Genomic DNA, 21645 nt, shown 5'->3' with positions numbered 1-21645 from the left:
GGGGTTGCTGGAAAAGCTAAGACAGTAGCTGCTTTAAGGCACTGGTTATCTCATTTAAACAGATATTAAATGTGGATGCCAGTAGTGTGATCATCAGCTGCTTCCCACTTTGTGAATAAATTGCTTAGAAGAATCTTTTGCCGACCAGATGTGACCTAGATTTAGATTTCTAAAGGCAAAAAAAAAAGTCTATTGTGTTAAAAAACAATTGCTGGTAAAATGCATGGTAAATGAGCTTATCTCCCCTTTCCAGGTGTTTGAGCTAATATGTTATGGAATTACTGCTTCATTTATAAAAAATAATTGAGGAAAAAATGTTCCAGCAAATCAAATTTGGATAAAAGCTTAGGATAGTTATTGTTGTTAGAAAGTTTTTAAAGGCAGGGAGAACAAGGAGCCAACAGGGATAATAAAAACATAGAAAAATGAATATGAGAAGAGTCTCTTATAAAAGGGTCGAGCTAGAGTGTCCTATGCAACGTATGGTTTAGCAAAGTATTGAAAAACAATATGAGCAATTACACTCCTTTCAGTGCATCTGAAAGCTATTTAAAATGAAAAAAAGCACTGCTGTCTGCTGGCTCTGATAAGTCTTATGTCTGTGTTAAATGCAACAGACATTTTTGCATTTTTAAATAACGTCTTTAATTTTTCTCTCTGTTTTTTCAACTCCCTGCTTCTCCAGGAGCTGCCACTCCAAAGCCAGATCCAGAACCAGAGAAACAAACCGACCACACGGTTAAAATCGCTGGCGTCATTGCAGGCATCCTGCTGTTCGTCATTATATTTTTGGGAGTTGTGTTGGTGATGAAGAAACGGTGAGTGGCTGACAGATGCAAACTGTGGACCCAGTTGTGTCTCCAACAGGTGTATCCTCACAGCCTAGTCTGGGGCAAAGCTTTCAGACACTAGTTTGGTCTTTACCACTGAGCTAAGAAAATCAGTATCTTGTTCCTTGTGATTGTATAGGACTGTGGTTTCTGCATCCTCCTTCCTATAACTGATTTTCTGAATGTTTCTGACTTTGGTTCTCGTTTTGAATGGATTAGTATGGCATTTCAGGCCAAAGTAGCCCAAGAACTTGTATGTATCTTGGGGAAGTGCAATTCCCCACTTAATTCAGTGGCTTAGCTGAATATTGGACTTTAAATCCCTAAAGAATCCAAGATGTCACCCACTCAACCAAAACATTGGTTGCGGTGCGTTAGTGATAGGAAAAGAGTGTGGAGGGTTTTTTGTGGTTTTTTTCTCACTTCTTTTTAAAAATATAATCTTTGCTTTAGAGCCTCAGAAATTGTGTTCCTTAAAAATCACTGACCCTGACTGCATACATTCCCCAGTATTTTCAATGCAGTATAAGCTTTGTTATCCAACACAGGGGCCCCAGTTAGTCCAAAATTCCTGCTAACAGAGGACTGAGAAGAGCACGAGATTAAGGATAGTCCCTAAGAAAACCTATTAGACCAAATCCCATTTGGTGGGAGGGTACAGCCCCTGAAAATCCACCCCTCCATTGGCCCCCTCACCAAATCCAGAGCCATTATTAGAAGGAGAGTAGTGTGCCACTCAGTGCCCTTCAATGCATTGCCTCTGTGCAAGTCAGCCCAGCTAGGGGTCCGCAGGAAAAGAGTTTATGGAGAAAATTTCAGGGATGATGTATACAACCTGGTTTTATCAGCCAGTTCCCTTCCTGGCACTGGAGGACTCAAACACATTCTGATCATTGGAAGCCCTTCCTGCTGTCAGAGACATTCACGCTCACCAGAGACCAACTGGATAATGTCAAAAGTGCCGGTTACTAGGGCTCTCCAGTTGGTAAAGTGCCAAATAATGTGGCTCTTATTCATTTTGTTATTTTTCCATGTCCATTGCGATGGAGTGGCTCCCGGGTGGGAAAAGCACTTCACCAAAGCAAGCATTTTTACCTTTATGTTGTAAAGCAGTAGAAAAAATGTGCAAGGGAGTTTCCACATCATGGAAAGGATAGACAGTGGCCCAGTGTACTTGTTGTATGGATTACAAAAAGCCACATGCGTTATTACTCTAGAAGTCTAGCTTAAATTGGATTCCGCTTCCATCCCTCCATGCCACATGTGCTGGCCTGTTTTCCCATCCCTTGGCAATTCTTGGCTAGTCATTTCTGAGCTCTTGTCTGCTGCCTGTTCTCGTCAGGGTGGTAGATTTTAGTGTGATGGGAGTTGGAGTTTTCAAGTGCCCTGTCCAGCCTGGAGATTAGCTGCATTTACCTGTTGTTGCTGGAATCTGGGAAGCACAGTTGGGTCTTGGTTATGGAAGAAGAAAACTAGGGATGGTTTGAAGGAGGATGAGGCATAGGTTGATTTTGTATATCTTGCTGTAGGATAAATTAATTGGATGAGAATATGTATAGTTGTCCTTCACATTCGAAGAAAACATGACGCATGGGGAAATTCACCTTTGAGCATCTGTGTAACTGAGAAAACCAATGGTGGACACACAGTCCTAGAGACACTGTACACACAAAAAGGTTCTCTCTTGTTGTTTTATGATTAATGTTAACAGTTAACAGAGAAAAGGAAAGGAGAGCTTAGTCAGGAAACGATATTCCAATGCTTGCATCTAGGTCTCTTTCTTGTGGCATCCTCCATCATGGCTGCCTAGAATAAGCCATGGTCACACTACAAATCTCTTTTTTTAATCCATTGGCAATGGGATTTGCGTCTGACACAGCCATCTGATCAATCATTTGGTGGTATTTATTGAACACTTACTATGTGAAAAACCCTGTACTTGGGAGAGTGTAACAGTATAATATAGCAGTCTCTAAACACGTTTGCTGCCCACAAGGTGCTTATAGCCTAGAATATATTATCATCTTAAATTATTGCTGCATACCTTACTCCTCAGAGGGCTTAAGGTGGGGTGAATATCAAGTGCTCAAAGGGTACAGACCCAAGTATGTGGGCAAAGCAAGTGAGATTAAAGTAAGTCTCATGATCTTGATAAACTTTTTGAGGGTAGTTAAATTTGCTTAATAATTTCCAGAGGCCAGATCTACTGATGGTATCGAAGGGAGAGAAAAACCTATCCTGTAATTTTCTGAGGCACTGAACTGGTTCTGTAGACTGGGTTTTTCCCAGAAGAATCTGATAAGAATATCATCAGGTGACTCTTCTTGGCTCATTTTCTCCTTCTTTAGGGGCTCACTTCATTTTAGTTATTTGTGCTTTAATCAGTCAGTGAGTTACATTTATTAAGTGCATACTGCATGCAGAACACTGTACTAAGTGCTTGGGAGAGTACAGTATGACAGAGTTAGTAGACAAATTCCCTGCCCTCTTTAATTTGTAGCTTCACAGTTTTTACCTTAGCATTTCCCAAATGCTAGGTGCTCATAGACATTTGAAAAAAACTTACCAAATCTCTCCCATTCTTCTTATTAAAAACAAATCTCCTCCAAGAAGACTTCCCCAACTAAGCCCCCATTCTGTCTTCTCTTCCTGCCTTCATCATCCTTGCACATGGATTTCCCCCCTTTACTGATCCACCCTCAGTCCCACAGCACTTATACATGCATCCATAATTTGTTTATATAATGTCAGTATCCTCCTCTAAATGTAAGCTCCTTATGGGCAGGGAACATATCTACCAACTCTTTTATATTGTACTCTCCCAAGTGCTTAGTACAGTGCTCTGCATACAGTAAGTGCTCAATAGATACGATTGATTAATTGAAACTTCTTTCCCCTTCTTTGTCCCCCCACACACTGAAAAGTTGCTTCTCTTGATCTCTCTTGCCTGCCGACTCCACTTCTTTTCCCTCACTCTCAATATCCTGAACTTCTGCCCATTTTCACTTCCTTTCTTCCTCATCTTTCCCCCATTCCACGCTTTCTTCTGCCCTCTTTACTAGCATTAAGAACCTTGGCCCTACTTTTTACTAGGGCTTTTTATAAACAAGGCCCAAAGACAGGATACTTTGGAGGAAAAGTGTCGAAGAGACCATCTTTCAGTGTCACTTAGATGGAATCTCAATGACAGTAATTTTGTCTTAAATAAGAAGGGCAGATTTTTAGCTTGAATCAGTGTGAATCCTAAGATTCTTTTTAGAGGGAATCACAATGAAGTGTGGCAATTCATGGAAAGTTTTTTTTGTGTGATCTTGAATGCTATCTATGAAGGAGTTGATAAAAACCACTAATCCAATTGCTCTTATGACCTGTGCCAAAGTAAACTAGTCTTCAGAGCAACTGCTGGCATAATAATTCATTATTCTGCCTAGTTCTCCATAGATACCTAGGTGATGTTATAAATTATGCATTTGAAGAGAATTGCCTAAGGTAACTTTTGGCCTTGGTGTATACCTTGAAAATAAATACCAGTAAGTTAAATTGGTTTTAGATGGATGATTATTTACCATGTTAGTCATTTTGAGGGGACTGTCCAAAACAGGGTACATTTTGATTCAGTTTTGATACATCTGAATCTTGAAATATGAGTTCCAGATTAAAATTGGTTTACAAGTATGATGTGCCCTGAAATTACTGCTTCAGAATTCGCTTCCACTAAACATTCTTCAGCTGTGATTTTAGATGGCATGCAGGTGGAAAATCATATTGTTCATTCATTCAATTGTAGTTATTGAGTATTACTGTGTGCAAAGGACTACTGAGCACTCGGAGAGTAGAGTACAACAACAAACAGACACATTCCCTACCCACAACGAGCTCATCCATAGTATAATATGACCATAATATGATTGACATATTAATAGCTGCAGTTCACCAAACAGTGCTGCTGTTTGGTGAACTGCAGCTATTAATATGTCAATCATTCATTCAACCCGTCGTATTTATTGCGCGCTCATTATATGAGAGTCACCAAAAGTTTCCAAAGGAATCTCAGGGTTCAACCTAGCTAAGGAGTAAAAGTGTCAGGTGTTTTTTCTTTACTGGTTAAGCATATCATCGGTCACTTAAGCCTGTTCAGTAGCGAACTGTAGCCAACATCACCGGGTTTTCTAATGTTGATATTTGGTGAAGCCTGCTAATATATGAGGTGTCCGTGATGCTCATTTTGGGAAGATTTTCCCAAGTCAATCTAGTTTTTACCTTTCTTTCCCTCCAAATAATCTACATTTCCCAGTAGACTGTGAGCTCCTTGAGAGCAGAGGTTCTGTCTACCGACTCTGTCGTATTATACTCTCCCAAGTGCCTATTACATTGTTTTGCATACAGTAAATACCTTTGATTGATTGATTGATTGATTGATTGATTGATTGATTGATTGATTTTCCCTTTCAGAAATCCCTAGTTAGGATGATCTTGAGTAAATATTTCCCATTTATAGCCATCATTTATTCCATTGTGAATAATCACATGAATTTTTAAAATCATTGCAAACAAAATGTCTTGTTAGATTGTGAGCCTCTAGGGGGCCAGTTTCCAGGTACACTGTGCCTCTATATTAGCTTTGTATTCTTTCCCAGCACTTAGTTCAGTGATTTGCACATAGTGAGCACTTAATAAATACTATTATGACTACTACTAAAAATATCTAAAGCTAGGAAGCTAGGGATGTGATCATATTCTATTACTGGTAAATAAATATATTCTTGTAAATGAAAATACTGAGTGTTCACCAGTTTTCATACAGAATAATTTATCTCAATGGCCTGTTTGACAGAATTTGGTGTTCAAGCACCAGCAGTTTTATACTGATTAATTATATTTATTGTTGTTTCTCAAATTGCTGTACATTTCTGAGAAGGCTGAAAACATTTGTACTAATTGCATTAATATTCATTCCTGTTAGAGCCAAAATATGGAAGTGAACAGGGATTCTAGGGGCTTGAAATATTAACGAAGACTAAACTATTTCTGGGGAAAAGGGAGAAAATGAGGCTCACTCTACCTTCTCTGGGCACATGCACGTACATATGGAACACAAAGACGTTGCAATCCTGTGGAGTTAATGGGACCGTTTTAATAGTTTAAGAGCTCCGTAGAGCTGACTTTCCTTTTCAGCCCAATTGAACAGGTGGGCTTTTTGCAAATGCACCACGTGGATTAAATATTGAATATCAGTCCTCTTGTGTTTAAACAATACTGTTAGTAGCAGAAGAAATGAGACTAAAAACTGGGAAATATTTCCAAAGGCATCTTGAAACAAAGAAGATAAGAGAGAAAAATTGATGAAAGCCCAGTTTTCAAAGAGTTGCCTGCAGCATGTTGCTAGAGGCAAGTTTACTTGCAACTCTTGTTTTCTTGGCTGGTGGAAGGAGAAAGGAAAGCCCCCTTCACATCATCTTCTAATGAGAGTTATACATTTCCTGGGAGAGTGATAAAAACAGTGTATTTGCAGCATAATTCTGTTTCTACTAAACATCTGTGTTCTCGGCGACTAAGTTGAGAAACCTCTTTTTAATTAGGATTAATGTTTCCGATGTATTCATTTAATATTCAGCAAAATAAGCGAAACTGTGGAAATGCCTATGAAGATATATTTCCTTGTTTTTAGTTGATAGTACCATGCCTAATTCAAAGCCAAAACAGCCTCATCTCAACTCAAATTCTTAGCTCTCTGGAAATGAGTTGTCATATATGTACCATGGACTAACAAAAATAGTACCAGGCACTGTGGGTAGCAAATACAATCAATGCTCAGTACAGTGCCTGGAACATAGTAAGCACTTAAATACAGTCACTAATCAAGCAACAGTACAGAACATAAGTGATTGTCAGGTACACATTCCCCTTCTCAGCCACACCCATATGCAATAATCCCTTCACCCTCATTTCACAGAAAGCATAGTCATTTAGTCATATTTATTGAGCAGAGCACTGTACTAAGCATTTGGGAAAGTACAGTGTTGCAGTGAACAGACACATTCCTTGCCCATAATGAGTCTACAGCGATGGAGATTGCCTCTTCAGGAACCCAAGTAAGATTAATCAGCCTGATGCTAAAGCTTCACTTCTTTTACACTGTGGGCACAAAATGGTGGTCTCTTGCAGTTTTAATGGGTTTTCCTCCTGGCTTCAGTTATGAGATCTTCACTGATAACTCCCATATCTGTGTCTCTTATGCAATCTTGCATCTCCTCCTTCCTCTAGGACATCTCTATATAGATGTCCTGCCTCTACCTCAGGTTCAGTATCTCCAAAATTGAACTCATCATCTTCCCTCTCAAATTCTGTCTTCCACATAAGTTTCCCATCCCAGTTGACAACATGCCCATCCTCCCAGTCTCTGAAGCCCTTAACCTTGGTATTAACTAGGACTCCTCCTTCACCTTGAGCTGCCATATGCAGCCTGTCTCCAGTTCCTATCGGTTGTTCTTCCTTCACGGTATTTCCAGAATCTGTCCTTTCATCTGCATCCAAAATGTCCCCGGGCTGGTTCAGGGACTTGTCATATCTCAACTTTACTATATCAGCTCCCTGCTTTATTCACTACCCGCTCCAGACCATTAATCATTATGCTGCCGGGATTATTTTTGTAAAACGTTACTCTACACAGACCTCCTCACTCCTCATTAACTCCAGTGGTTACCCATTCCTTTCCACCTCAGACAATAATTCCTGACCCCTGGCCTTCAGGCACTCACTCAACTCTCTCCCCATTTTGTATCCTCACTCCTCTCCCGTCTTCCACTACACTCCTGTTCACACATTCACTACTCACTATGTCTCATTTTCATCTCTCCCACCACAGACCTCTTGCTCTCACCCTTCTTTCTGTCTGGGATTCCCTACCCCTTTACATCCAGGAGCTGACCACTCTCTCCATCTTCTAAAGTCACATCTCCTCCAGAAGGCCTTCTTTGATTTATCTCTCATCTTCTAATGCTCCTCCTACCCACCAAATTCCACTTAAACAATTCCATATCACTTAAGCACCCCACCGCCACCCATTCCACTTATGCACAGATCTTAATTCTTTGTGACTTCCTCCTCCCTGTAAGATTGTAAACTAAGTTCTAAGCACCTTAATGGCAGGGATCAGGTCTACTCCTTTTCTTGTACTCTCCCAACCATTTAGTATAGTAGTCTGCGCATAGTTAGTGCTCAATTAATACTGTTGGTTGATTGACTTATTGATTTTATTCTTCATTAATCTGTCTAAAAGGAATTTGGCTAGAATCGTATAGGCAAGCAAGGGCAAGTAAAGATTTGTAATTTTGATTCACATATCCATTAATTAGAATGAAACAGAAAATTAAAGTAGCTGCACACAAGGATAAATCACAAATCTGTGAAGCGTGCCATATGGTTATTAGCTCTCACTTTTTACAAATGAGAACCATCTTAAGATAGCAGCACTCTAACAGGAAGAGAAGTCGTATATAAATTTTATGACTGTTTTTATCCAGATATGAAGAGCTCACAGACTCACTTGCTTTTTTGTTTACTCTGCCCCCGCATCCCTCCAAAAAAAAATTCTCACTCATTCTTCAGGGATGCTGTGCTTTGATGTGGGTTCAAGGGATACTGGGGGCAGTGGAGGGGGACACATATAAGGAGGCCCCTCAGAACTCATTCCATCCAGCAGAGCTGGCTTTCACTCATTGAGAGTGGAGGTGGATTCTGAGTGTATGGTGCTTTTCTTTAGTTCCTGGAAACTCCAAGCATGACAAGTATTATCTCACTCCCCCCTGCCTCTTAGAGGAAAAGGTGGCAGATATGATTGTTGGACAGATTCCTTGCTGGTGTTTTACTTGTTTGGTTTGATTGATGGTTGGATAATCAATAAAGTAGCTGAAAATATGTGATTTATGCATTTAAACCATCAGTTGCTTGAAATTCAACTATTTGGATCAGTAATATTCATTGAGCACTTACTGTGTGCAGTGCGCACTGTACTATGCACTTGGAATAGTACACTAGAATTGGTAGATAGGATCACTGTCTTCAAGAAGTTTATTACCTGAGATGGAGACAGACCATAAAAGAAATTACACAGAGGAAGATCAAATTTATTTTGATGGCACTGATGCCTGACTACCTGTTGTTTTTTTTGTTGTGTCTCTCCCTTTTAGACTGTGAGCCCATTGTTTGGGCAGAAGTTGTCTCTATCTGTTGCCGAATTGTACATTCCAAGCACTTAGTACAGTGCTGTGCACAGAGTAAACGCTCAAAAAATATGATTGATTGATTGATTGAATGAATGAATGAATGAAATAGATGTGAAAATCACCCTTCCCTTCAAGTGAACTGGACATTTGGTGCTAATTCTTAAAGTGTATTCTCACCAGGTATGATAAGAAAACGGCAGAGATAAGCAGCTTAAAGACTAGTCAAGAATAAAAGGAAGCATGCTATTGGCTTCTTTTTGGAAATTGTTCTAATTAATGGCAGTTTACATGGAGGGCAACATTATGGCAATGTAGAAAAGTGTGGGCATCATTTGGCATATTTCATCTAGAAAAGTCACTGAAGAGCAAATTTACACTAAGACGATGGACAGTGTGAAACATTATGGACAATTATTGACCCTTCCTAAGGTAGCCCTTTTCTTGCTGTGCACCTGACTCAGGCCTGCAATCTCGGTGTCATCCTTGACCCGTCTCTCTCGTTCACCCCACACATCCTATCCGTTACCAAGACCTGCCGGTTTCACCTCTACAATATCGCCAAGATCCGCCCTTTCCTCTCCACCCAAACGGCTACCTTACTGCTACGGGCTCTCGTTACATCCCGGCTAGACTACTGTGTCAGCCTTCTCTCTGACCTCCCCTCCTCCTCTCTCGCCCCGCTCCGGTCTATTCTTCACTCCGCTGCCCGGCTCATCTTCCTGCAGAAACGATCTGGGCATGTCACTCCCCTTCTTAAACAACTCCAGTGGTTGCCTATCAACCTCCGCTCCAAACAAAAACTCCTCACTCCAGGCTTCAAGGCTCTACGTCACCTTGCCCCTTCCTACCTCTCCTCCCTTCTCTCTTTCTACCACCCACCCCGCATGCTCCGCTCCTCCGCCGCCCACCTCCTCACCGTCCCTCGGTCTCGCCTATCCCGCTGTCGATCCCTGGGCCACGTCCTCCCGGGGTCCTGGAATGCCCTCCCTCCTCACCTCCGCCAAACTGATTCTCTTCCCCTCTTCAAAACCCTACTTAAAACACACCTCCTCCAAGAGGCCTTCCCAGACTGAGCTCCTCTTCTCCCTCTACTCCCTCTGCCACCCCCCCTTCACCTCTCCGCAGCTAAACCCTCTTTTTCCCCTTTTCCCTCTGCTCCTCCACCTCTCCCTTCCCATCCCCACAGCACTGTACTCGTCCGCTCAACTGTATATATTTCCATTACCCTATTTATTTTGTTAATGAATTGTACATTGCCTTGATTCTATTTAGTTGCCATTGTTTTTACGAGATGTTCTTCCCCTTGACTCTATTTATTGCCATTGTTCTTGTCTGTCCATCTCCCCCGATTAGACCGTAAGCCCGTCAAACAGCAGGGACCGTCTCTATCTGTTGCCGACTTGTTCATCCCAAGCGCTTAGAACAGTGCTCTGCGCATAGTAAGCGCTCACTAAATACTATTGAATGAATGAATACACCCAGCCAGTGAGCTCTCTGCTCAGAATAGTTGCTGATTTGTACCTTGTTCTGTTGAAAGGTTATCACAGGGACTTCTGGGTATCTGGGCATGTCATTTATCCCTCTAAACTATAAGTTTCCTGTGGGCAGGGATTACATCTGCTATGTCTATTGTACTGAACTCTCCCCAAGGGTTTAGTATGATGCTCTGCAAACAGTAAGCACTTAATAAGTACTTCAGATTGATTCGTTCATTCATTTTCCCTTGAATTGACCAGTAATTCTTCCAGATTGTTTGAATTGAGCACTCCATTTAATAGTGGTGATAATGACCTTTGTCAAAGATGTACGCCTCATTTTCCACTTACCTCAGAATTCCATTTTCATTGTGCCTTCCTTCCAAGCAGGTGGTGAATTGTTTAGCCTAACGATAAACCCATTTGGTAACATCTGTTTGAGTGCCCTAGCTTATACAGTAAAAGTTAAATGTCTTAATTCCTATTCATTTTAGCTACTGCCCTGGACCTTTTTTTTTTTAACATTTTATTCGAGAGAAGAGAGACACTAATTGACAGACTCTGCCTCTGACCACAATCATTTATGAGACTGGTTTTTTCAGGATGGTCGCCAACACTGACATCGACAGTTCTTCACGAGGTGTTTTCTTGATGGACAGTTCCCCAGAGGCTGTGGTCAGAACAAAGCAATGTGGTGGTCTGCCATGTCATTCAGGCTTAGTTAATGAAGCAGAGAAACCCATAGATCATAGACAAATGGCTCCCCTAGCTCTCACCATGGCCGTTTGATTTCTTGTGGGCTTTCTTTTCTGTTGGGCTTGAAATAGAGGCCCGAGCTCTATATTGGACTTCAGCCTACTTCATAAAACAGGGAAGATGAACTGTTCCCTCATAATAATAATAATAATAATAACTGTGGTATTTCTAATGCCCATACTATGTGCCAGGCACTGTACTAAGTTCTGGGGTGGTTAGAAGCAAATCACGTTGGACATAGTCCCTATCCCACATGGGGTTTATAGGCTTAATCGCCAATTTACAGGTGAGGGAACTGAGGAACAGTGAAGTCACACCACGGTCACACAGATAAGTGGGAGATCGAGGCTTAGAACCCAGGTCCTTCTGACTTCTAGTCCCGGGCTCTATCCACTAGGCCATGCTGCTTTTCTTTGCCTCTCTCACCTCCAATATTCACACCATAGCAGAATATATTCCTTTGGTGAAGTGTAAACAGAGGGCAATGTAAATGCTGTTGGCAGAGAGTGGTTTATTGAAATGTGGAGTAATTCAGTATTTGCTCAGGGCTTCTCTTCTGTAGTCATTTTTCTTTTTTTTTTCCAATTCCACAGGTGTTTCCAAATTTAAGGGTTTCTCTAGTTCCTATAAACTGGAATCATTTAAGAAAGGTGATGTCAAACTAGAAGAATGGAAGATGAGAACTTGAATGATAAAGATGTGAATCATATTATAAGAGATGTAGGTCCGGCCAAGTCAGTCAATCAGTGGTATTCATTAAAGCATCGAGGAAATGAGTCTGGGGGAAGGTCATGGATCTAATCCCAGTTCTGCCACCTGTCCATTGTGTAACCTTGGGTAAATCACTTAGCTTCTCTGGGCCTCAGTGACCTCATCTGTCAAATAGGGAATAAGACTGTGAGCCCCACCTGGTATAGGGACTGTATCCAACCTGATTTCCTTGTATCCACCTCAGTGCTTAGGACAATGCCTGGCACATAGTAAATGTCTAACAAATAACATTATGTTGAACATCATAATGGGTGAATGTTAATAATAATAATAATAATGTTAGTATTTCTTAAGTGATTACTATATGCCAATCACTGTTCTAAGTGCTGGAGTAGATCCAAGGTCATCAGGTTGTCCCATGTGGGACTCACGGTCTTAATCCCCGTTTTACACATGAGGTCACCGAGGCACAGTAAGTGATTGGCCCAAAGTCACACAGCCGACAAGTGGCGGAGCTGGGATTACAACCCACAACCTCTGACTCCTAAGATGAGCGCTAATTGGGTGCAGAGCCCTGTACTAAGCACTTAGAATGAAAGAAAGCAAGGAAATGATCCTGAGAACCCACTTCCTCCTCTAGAACTTAGAACCAACCAGACATACTATACCTTGCTCCTTGACATCAGCCAGACTTCTGATCTTTTCATAGAAAACCACAGACACATTATTTGGGAGAGGGATGAATAATAATAAATGTGCATTCATTGAACACCTATTAAGGGCCAGGCACTGAGTAGATAAAAGAGAAGCAGCATGGCTTAGTGGAAAGAGCACGGGCTTGGGTGTCAGAGTTCTAATTCCACCTCTGCCACTTGTCTGCTGTTTGACCTTGGGGAAGTCACTTAACTACTCTGTGCCTGTTACCTCATCTGTAAAGTGGGTATTAAAAGTGTGAGCCCCACATGGGACAACCTAATTACCTTGTATTTACCCTAATGCTTAGAACAGTGCTTGGCTCTATTTATTGCCTTGATTCTCTTATTGCTATTGTTCTTGTCTGTCCATCTCCCCCAGTTAGACTGTAAGCCCATCAAAGGGCAGGGACTGTCTCTATCTGTTACCGATTTGTACATTCCAAGCACTTAGTACAGTGCTCTGCACATAGTAAGCGCTCAATAAATACTATTGAATGAATGAATGAATGAATAAGCACTTAACAAATACCGTAATTATTATTATCATTATTATAATCAGGTTGGGCACAACCCCTGTCCCACTGGGGGCTGACAGACTAAGTAATCAGTCAATCAGTGGTATTTATTGAGCACATACTGTGTGCAGAGCACTGTACTAACCTCCTGGAAAAGTGCAGTATAATAGAGTTGGTAGGCAAAATCCCTTCCCACAAGGAGTTTACAGTCTACAGGGGGAGGCAGATATTAAAATAAATTACAGATAGGGGAAATAGAGTAGAAGAATATTTACATAAGTGCTGTGGGACTGGGGTGAGAATCAAAGAACTTAAAGGGCACATAGCCAAGTGCAAAAGGCAACAAAGAGGGGAAGGTTGATAGGGGAAAGAGGGTTTAATCAGGAAAGGTCTTTTAGTGACATAGCAAGTATTTAATACCCATCTTGCAGATGAGGAAACCACAGGTGGTGAAGCAGGCTATAGACTAAAATGACTGTGATATTGCCTGAATTAAGCAAAGAACCCAGCCCAAAATCTCACACTCAGCCCAGCCCGCATCTCCCTCGGCACATTTACAGGCTGAGGTGGCGACTCTGAATTACACTGAAGGTTCATAGACCCGGTCATAGTCACGTCATCCACCCTGGCCGGCCACCACGATCCCAATGTCACATGCTTGACCAGGAGAGAGGATGGGGCACCTGGAAGATATTTCTCTTCCTTTTCTCCCGGGGATGTTAAGATTCCTAGACACAAAGAAAGTTTCTCAAGAAACTCCTTTTGAAAAATAGAAGTCCCACAAAGTGCACAGTTTGGTGCCTTGTGTAAGCATCATTAGCATTCATGGTTGGTGATCCCTGGAAGCTGCTTCCTGTGGGACTTGGAAATCTCCTTGTCCTCATTCTGTGAAATTAGGGCTGCAGAAAATGCCTGCAGACACCACTGTAGCGAGGAGGCCCAGTGAACTGGAGTTGAAACAGCTTGTATTTTGCTCTGGCAGTGGCTCCCTCATGCAAAACCTCTTAGTTTTGATCTGAAAATGATGTTCCCTCACCAGCTTCCCTGCCCTCTAAGCTCCCAAACTCAAAGCCTTAGCAGGGAGAGCCCTTGTGGACACCATTTTGTAGAGGTACCCTGACCTCTCTTCAATTTAGGGTGTCTCTCTGGGGGGTGGGGAGGAGAAGATGGGACCTTGATACCCCACCTTATTCCGAAGCCTTTTCGATCCACTCTCAGATTTCTGTGCTAGTTGGCAGTTGGTAGTAATCATACTAGTAGTAATAGCATTTATTGAACACCTGCTGTGTGCAGAGCACTGTTTTAAGCACTTGGGAAAGTGTAATAGAAGTAAAAGATAGAAGTCTGGCCATCAGTGAGCTAACTCTCTTCCCGGAAGAGCCAAAAGGGTTTTCCAAACTTTAGGCAAAGCTGAAATTCATGGTAACTTCATAGGAAAATCCAGCACGTTTGTTTTTGGAGATAGAAGCTGGCAATTGAATGAGCATTAATCATTCAATCAGTGGTATCTACTGAACCTATCTATGGGTATCTATCTATTGTGCACAACACTGTACTAAGCACCTGGGAGAATACCAGAGTTGGTATACAAAGTTCACTGCCCACAACAGGCACATTTTCTCCATATGATTCGGGCTCATAGTCTTGTAACAGATTTACAAATACCAACTTGATCAATTACTTGCATTAACAATGGGTGTCTGAATTTGTTAATCTCAATTTTTCCGTCTCTGTGATTTCTGTGATTTCCGTCTCTGTGATTTATATAGGGAGGGCCCATAAGCTAGAAAAACAAACAATTTACAGCTGGTGAATTGTTGGAATAATAATAATAATAGTACTGATAATAATGGTATTTGTTAAGCATTTACTGTGTGCCACACATTGCAATTTGTTGTGAAGCTTCCGAAGTTCTCAGATCTGAAGCTATCAGGGTTCTGAATTTGAGTATGACGATATGCCTTTAAGGTTGCTTTTTAGCCCGGATCCAGCTCTTGGAGCCGCTCTTATTCCAAATTGTTTGTACACTTCCAAGAGAAAAGGCAGTTGTAAGTAGTTGAATATGGAGTTTTCCAGATGTGTAGATATATACTTGTCCTTCAGATTTGAAAAAGACAATGCTCATCATGAAGTTCACTTATGAGTACATGGCTGAAAATGCCAATGTGGGATCCACAGCCCAGTGCCGGCCACATTGGTCACACAGGAGGTGGTCCCTTGTATGGATTGTTGTGTTGTTGTTGTGCTGTTTCCAGGCTTGGACCACTACACAGTGGTCAAGTAGCCACATTCTGGGACCCAGTCTCATGGGCTCTGGCCCAGTCTCCAGGCTATGGGCCAAAAGTAAGCCTACCCAGTGGCTGGGGAAAATGAGAGTTGCCACTTGGCTTCAGTCCCATTCTTCCCTTCCAGATGGATTGAAAGTTGAGAAGAGAACATGGAAAATATGGGAGAAATGGGATAGATCTTCTCTCCTTCTTCCTCACCATCATCATCCTCTTCTTCTCCTCCTTGTCTTCTTTCTTCCCTGGGCCCATTTCCCATCTCTAACTCTTTCTCCCCATAAGCTAATTTTAAAGCCGTGGAAAGATTTAGGTGCTGTGGATGCTGGTTACCCGTGAATCAGGAAGTGGCACTTTGTATCCAGTGGGTGCGATGGGTTGGCCATCGTCCAGACCCAGAAAGTTCCAGCAGCAGCAGTAGAAATTGGCACAAAAAACAAGCAAGCAAGCCCATATTGCCCAGTTGTCTCTTGTCCACTTGCCCAGGACAGCTTGGAATTCACCTCAAAGCCATGGACACCAAATCAGTGCAAACATTTACTCTCTTTTATTTGGGCACCATATAACATGACAGTAGTGATGACAACTGGCAAGGGCAGTGTCTCTGAATGAGATCACTCTCAGGTCTGCTTGCTTTTGGACCTCAGTAACAAGGATCACTACTCCCAGCCCAGCAGAATCCCTAGGACCTGAACACCCAGACCGGTGATTTTGATAGGGATGCCGTGTGTGAGTTTAGGAGCAGAATGTTTGCGGCTAGCTCAGCTGATAAGCATAGGGCACAAGAGACTTGTCTACGCTTCTAACGCTGCCCTGACTCTGAGGGGCCAATGAAAGTCCAATCTGACTGCTGTTCATCAGAGAAGCAGCTGTAGCTCAGACATGGGGATCTGGTATCTGGAGGAAGAAAATGGCTTTCCAGGTGAGGTTGGCCCCTCAGAGAGTATGACGGGAGCTCACACCATATGCTTGCTCACCTTTGCCTTAGAAAGAGAGGACGAACATCTGTTTCTGAAGCGTGAAAAGTCATGTACAGATAATTTGATAAGTCTCCTGTCTCCAGTGAAATGGAATATGGTAGTAGCAATGGGCTAAATATTTGGATTTCCCTTTCACTGGGGTAAAGTGGGATGGTTAAGCCTTTAAAGGGATTTGCACTTTGCATTTGATGCAGTTATCAGGTTTTCAGGCCCCAAATCCTAGCTGTGTTTTTGTCACCTGACAAGTATTGAATAACACTGACATTGGCATGTGTGTGTTCGCCGTTGCCGTTGACATTACCTTATGATATTTGCCCTAGTTTTAAAGATGAATTCATGCACATTGTCGTAAACGTTGCACTGCATTATTTATACAAGACTTCTCTTAAATGTTTTTAAAATCCATTCCTCAGGAAGGACAACTTTTTTTTTCCACAGCAAGGAAGCAAGTTAATTCTGACTCCACTTGCCTGTCAGACTCTACCATGCTTGGTACAGCTTGATCGGAGCAAAGAATTATAGTGAGGTGTCTTATTACTCAGACTTAATTACTCTAACAGAATGTGCTGGGAAGTGCCATTATAAACAAGTCAAATCAAACTTATCAAAATAAATGAACAGGCTGTGTTTGCTAATGTTGTGCTCTTGATTTTTATATTTTTACTGGCTCACTAATTTGCAGAAATCAGAATCCATGGGCTACCTTCCCATAACAAGGTAACCACACTTTCAATTCCTCACTATCCCTTTTAGGTATTACTAAACATCACCGCCAAACCCGGGTTCAATGGAAAAAGTTATTAAAACCCTTTGAACTCCAACAGTCAGTAGTCCTTGCACTTTTACACCCTTTATTCACCCCTTCCTCAGCCCCACAGCACTTACGTACATATCCATAATTTATTTGTATTAATGTCTGTGCCGCCCTCTAGACTGTAAGATTATTATGGTTAAGGAACATATCTACCAAATCTGTTATTTTGGTCTCTCCCAAGCTTTTAATACAGTGCTCTGAGCACAGAAAGCATTCAATAAATACGATTGGTTGATTGATTGATTGGAGAGTTCTCAGTAAATCGAATTAACTGAGTGCTTACTGTGAGCAGAGCACTGTACTAACACTTGGGAGAGTACAGTATAACAATAAACAGACACATTCCCTCCCCACAAGGACCTTAAAGTCTAATCATTTTATAAAGAGTACCATACAAGCATCCTAAAAGGCCAGCAATTAGGTGGGAAAATATTTATTCATTCAATCATTCATTCAGAGTACTGCACTAAGCCATTGGGAAAGTACAATACAACAATAAACAGTAACATTTCTTGCCCCAAATGAGCTCAGAGTCTAGAGATGGGGGAGACAGTACATAAGTACTGTGGGACTGGGAGGGGGAGGAAGAGCAAAGGGAGCAAGTCAGGGTGATGCAGAAGGAAGTGGAAGTGGAAGTGGAATATGAGGAAAAGTGGGGCCTAGTCTGGGAAGACCTCTTGGAGGACATGGGCCTTCAGTAAGGCTTTGAAGGGGTAGAGTAATTGTCAGATCTGAGGAGGGAGCATGTTCCAGGCCAGAGGCAGGATGTGGGCTAGAGGTCAGTGGTGAGACAGGAGAGATGGAGGCTCCAACAGTGAGAAGGTTAGCTCTAGAGGAGCGAAATATGCAGTCTGGGTTGTAGAAGGAGTGAAGCAAGGTGAGGTAGGAGGGGGTAAGTTGATGGAGTGCTTTAAAGCCAATGGTGAGGAGGTTTTGTTTGATACAGAGCTGGATAGGCAACCACTGGAGATTATGCACATCGGAAGGTCAGGGGTGGAAAAATGAGGCCCGTAGTGGATCCAGAATTTGTACTCTTGTCTTCAGTGATTTGGCCACAGGGCTGGAAATCAGAGCAAGACTCCTAGTTATCTCATTCATCATCAGGACATTCTTTTTTTTTTTCACAAAATCAGCAGATTGTGGATGCAATTTTTATTCTGCTTTGGAGGCATCAAGAATGAGCCCCCTGTAAGTTCATGACGTTATCCAGCCTTGCTGCCTCATTTGTAATGCAGTCTGGCAAAGCCTGCTGTGCCCAGGTGCTTCCTAGTGTAAGTAACCCCTCTTTACCTCAGCCCGCCTCTCTTCTCTTGTCGATGCCAAAGTGTGGCTCCAATGCATCTTCTCCCCACACCTTGAACTCACCTTTCCCTCCCCTGTCAATGCACTCTCCTGTGGTTGACCTCAACCTTTTGTAGCTGATGCAGCCCTCCCTCCCCTGCTGAACAACATAGCAGCTGCTACCTCCCCGTTTCTCTGCTTGCAGCAGTGGAAAAAGCTGAGGGGATGGGCTAGACCGTGGACCAGAAGCAGCCTCCCCTCCCTGACCCCAAGCTTCCTCTGATCATTATTATTATGAATAACGTAATAATAACAGTTCTTGTTAAATGCTTACTATGTGTCAAGCCCTGTTCTAAGGACTGAGGTAGATACAGCTTAATCAAGTTCATTCATTCAGTCATATTTATTAAGCATTTACCATGTGCAGAGTACTGTACTAAGCCCTTGGGAGAGTGCAATACAACAATGAGCCCATAACAGCCCGTCCCCCAGGGGACTCACACTCTTAATCCCCATTATACCGATGAGGTAACTGAGGCCAGAGAAGTGAAGTGATTTGCCCGATGTCACACAGCAGGTAAGTGGCAGAGCCTGTATTACAACCCAGGACCTTTCACTCCCAGGCCCATGTTCTGTCCACTAAACCACCTGTTGCCCTCTGCCTTTCCCACATCCTGCCCTGCTCTTCCCCTTGACTGTCCCCGTTTCTTTGACCAGAAAAAGAAAAAAGGACCACAGACCAGGAAAGAGCAATGAGCAATGATGGTGACCACTAAGTTACTTTTTTTGGTTTGTTTTTAAAATAAATAAGCTGGAACCATTTCTGAGGGCTGGGCCAGTCCAGGGAGCATGGGATGGAGAGGGATGCAGGAAACCAACCTTGGGGGTGTGGGGAGAAGAATAGCCACAAGCACAGTAGTTATACAAATAGGGAGGGAGTAAGGGGAGAGAAGAGGCAGGGAAGGGTTACTTACCTGGCAGGTGAATCTCCAGAAGTGGAAATCACTTCACAGGAAGCGCTTCCACCAGGCTGCATGGAACCATTCATAATTACACTAATGATGGTGAGAGATGTTGTAAAAGATGATTAATAATAATTTTGGTATTTGTTCAGTGCTTACTAAGTGCCAATTACTGCTCTAAGAACTGGGATAGATAGATCCATTACAATCAAATCAGTCACAGTCCATGTCCCACCTAGTGCTCACAGTCTGAGGAGGAAGGATAACAGGTATTTCATCCCCATTTTACAGTGGAGGAAACTGAGCCCCAGAGAAGTTGTGACTTGCTCAAGATCACACAACAAGCAAGTGAATATGCACCAGTCCAGGCAGGAAATCTTTGGGCCTGACAACATAAGAGAAGAAGGTGATTACAGTGCTAGGGACTTGACCAGTGCCATCTCTCACCTACCAGTTCTATTCCCACCATAGCGGGATGCTCTAATATGAATCATATGTTTAGCTACTTCAGACTAGCTAGTCTGCTTTCACAGACATGGCCTAGTGGTCAAAGCATGGGCCTGGGAGTCAGAAATCTTGGCTCTGCTGCTTGTCTGCTATATGATCTTGAGCAAGTCACTTAAGTTCTCTGTGCCTCTGTTCCCTCATCTGTAAAAGGGGGATTAATTCTGTGTGCCCCATGTGGGACAGGGACTCTGTCCAACCTGATTTGCTTTTATCCACTCCAACACTTAGTACAGTGCCTGGCACATAGTAAGCATTTAAAAAATACCACAGTTATTATCAGAAAGAATGTTGTCAGACCACAGTTCAGGGCTCAGGAAAGTTACAAAAGAAGAACATATGGACCTTGCCCTCAAAGGGTTTGAGACTTCATCCAGATTGAATAAACACAAATAAAATCACATAAGCAGGCAAAAGTTTCAAATGATGGATTGGAATATAAAAGGGACATGAAAGATATCACCTGCCAGTGCCTCTCTGGGTACCACACTCATTTTAAATAACCCTCAGTTTTTCTGGACTACTTAGGCCAATTTAGGCCATTCATTCATTCAATCATATTTATTGAGCACTTACTGTGTGCAGAGCACTGTACTGGGTGCTTGGAAAAGTACAGTACAGCAATAAAGAGAGACTGTCTCTGCCCACAACAAGCTCACAGTCTAAAGGGAAGAGAAGCAGCATAGCCTAGTCAATAGAGCACAGACCTAGGAGTCAGAAGGACTTAGGCTCTAATCCCAGCACCTCCACTTGTGTGCTTTGTGACCTTGGGCAAATCACTTAGCTTCTCTTTGCCTCAGTTACCTCAGCTATAAAATGGAGATTAAGACCGTGAGCCTCATGTGAGACTAGGACTATTTCCCAACTGATGAGCCTGTATCTACCCTGGTGCTTAGTAAGCCCAGCACATTGTAAGCACTTAACAAATACTGTTAAAAAATGAAAAAAACTGTGCTAAATGCAAAACCTTAATTTTTAACATTCTCTCCTTGGCTTCTGTAAGGAAAGAGGAAGGGATCCGTATTTGATTGATTGTTTTGCTGGTTCCCAAATTACTTTCAGTTACAGTCCTTGCTCTCATAATATCTTGTGGTAAATTTTCAGATGAGTTTTTGTTGTGGTGTTTTCACTGAAGCTGTCTGGTACTGTTTTCTGGGGGTAGTTGGATGGCTTTTCATGTGTAGTCATGAAAGTCATGACTGGAGTCATGTGTAGTTCTCCATTTGTGTTTGAGAATGATGTTTTTTCTCCTTCCTGTCCAGGTAATTTGCTTAATTTTGAAAGATTTTCTTGGTTTTTGCTCCCCAGTAAAATTCAAGCATCATGTCCCCCAATTTTGAGGTTTGGGAATCAATTTATGGAATGCTTTTTTGCATGAAATAAATCAATCAGTAGTATTTATTCAGCATTAACTCTGTGCAGAGCACTGTACTAAGCAGTTATTATTGTTATTGCTATTGTTTTTGTCTGTCTGTCTCCCCCGATTAGACTGTAAGCCCCTCAAAGGGCAGGGACTGTCTCTATCTGTTACTGATTTGTACATTCCAAGTGCTTAGTACAGTGCTCTGCACATAGTAAGCTCTCAATAAATGCTATTGAATAAATGAATGAATGA

At 42.2% G+C, this 21645-nt stretch overlaps 1 protein-coding gene across 9 annotated transcripts in view; it reads left to right on the top strand.

The window, feature by feature from the left end:
* The window catches only part of PTPRM (protein tyrosine phosphatase receptor type M), an 838914-nt gene that overhangs the window by 569043 nt on the left and 248226 nt on the right, over positions 1-21645 (top strand). For all 9 annotated transcript variants that reach the window (XM_029065462.2, XM_029065460.2, XM_029065457.2 and 6 more), the window contains one exon: positions 686-818. In XM_029065462.2, coding sequence (XP_028921295.1) covers positions 686-818 — 133 coding nt within the window. The remainder of the gene's footprint in view (positions 1-685; positions 819-21645) is intronic.

Source organism: Ornithorhynchus anatinus, chromosome 5 (assembly GCF_004115215.2).
Source record: "Ornithorhynchus anatinus isolate Pmale09 chromosome 5, mOrnAna1.pri.v4, whole genome shotgun sequence".
Classification (NCBI taxonomy): Eukaryota; Metazoa; Chordata; class Mammalia; order Monotremata; family Ornithorhynchidae; genus Ornithorhynchus; species Ornithorhynchus anatinus.
Note: the sequence above shows the minus strand (reverse complement) of the source record. Positions and strands in the feature narration are given on the sequence as shown.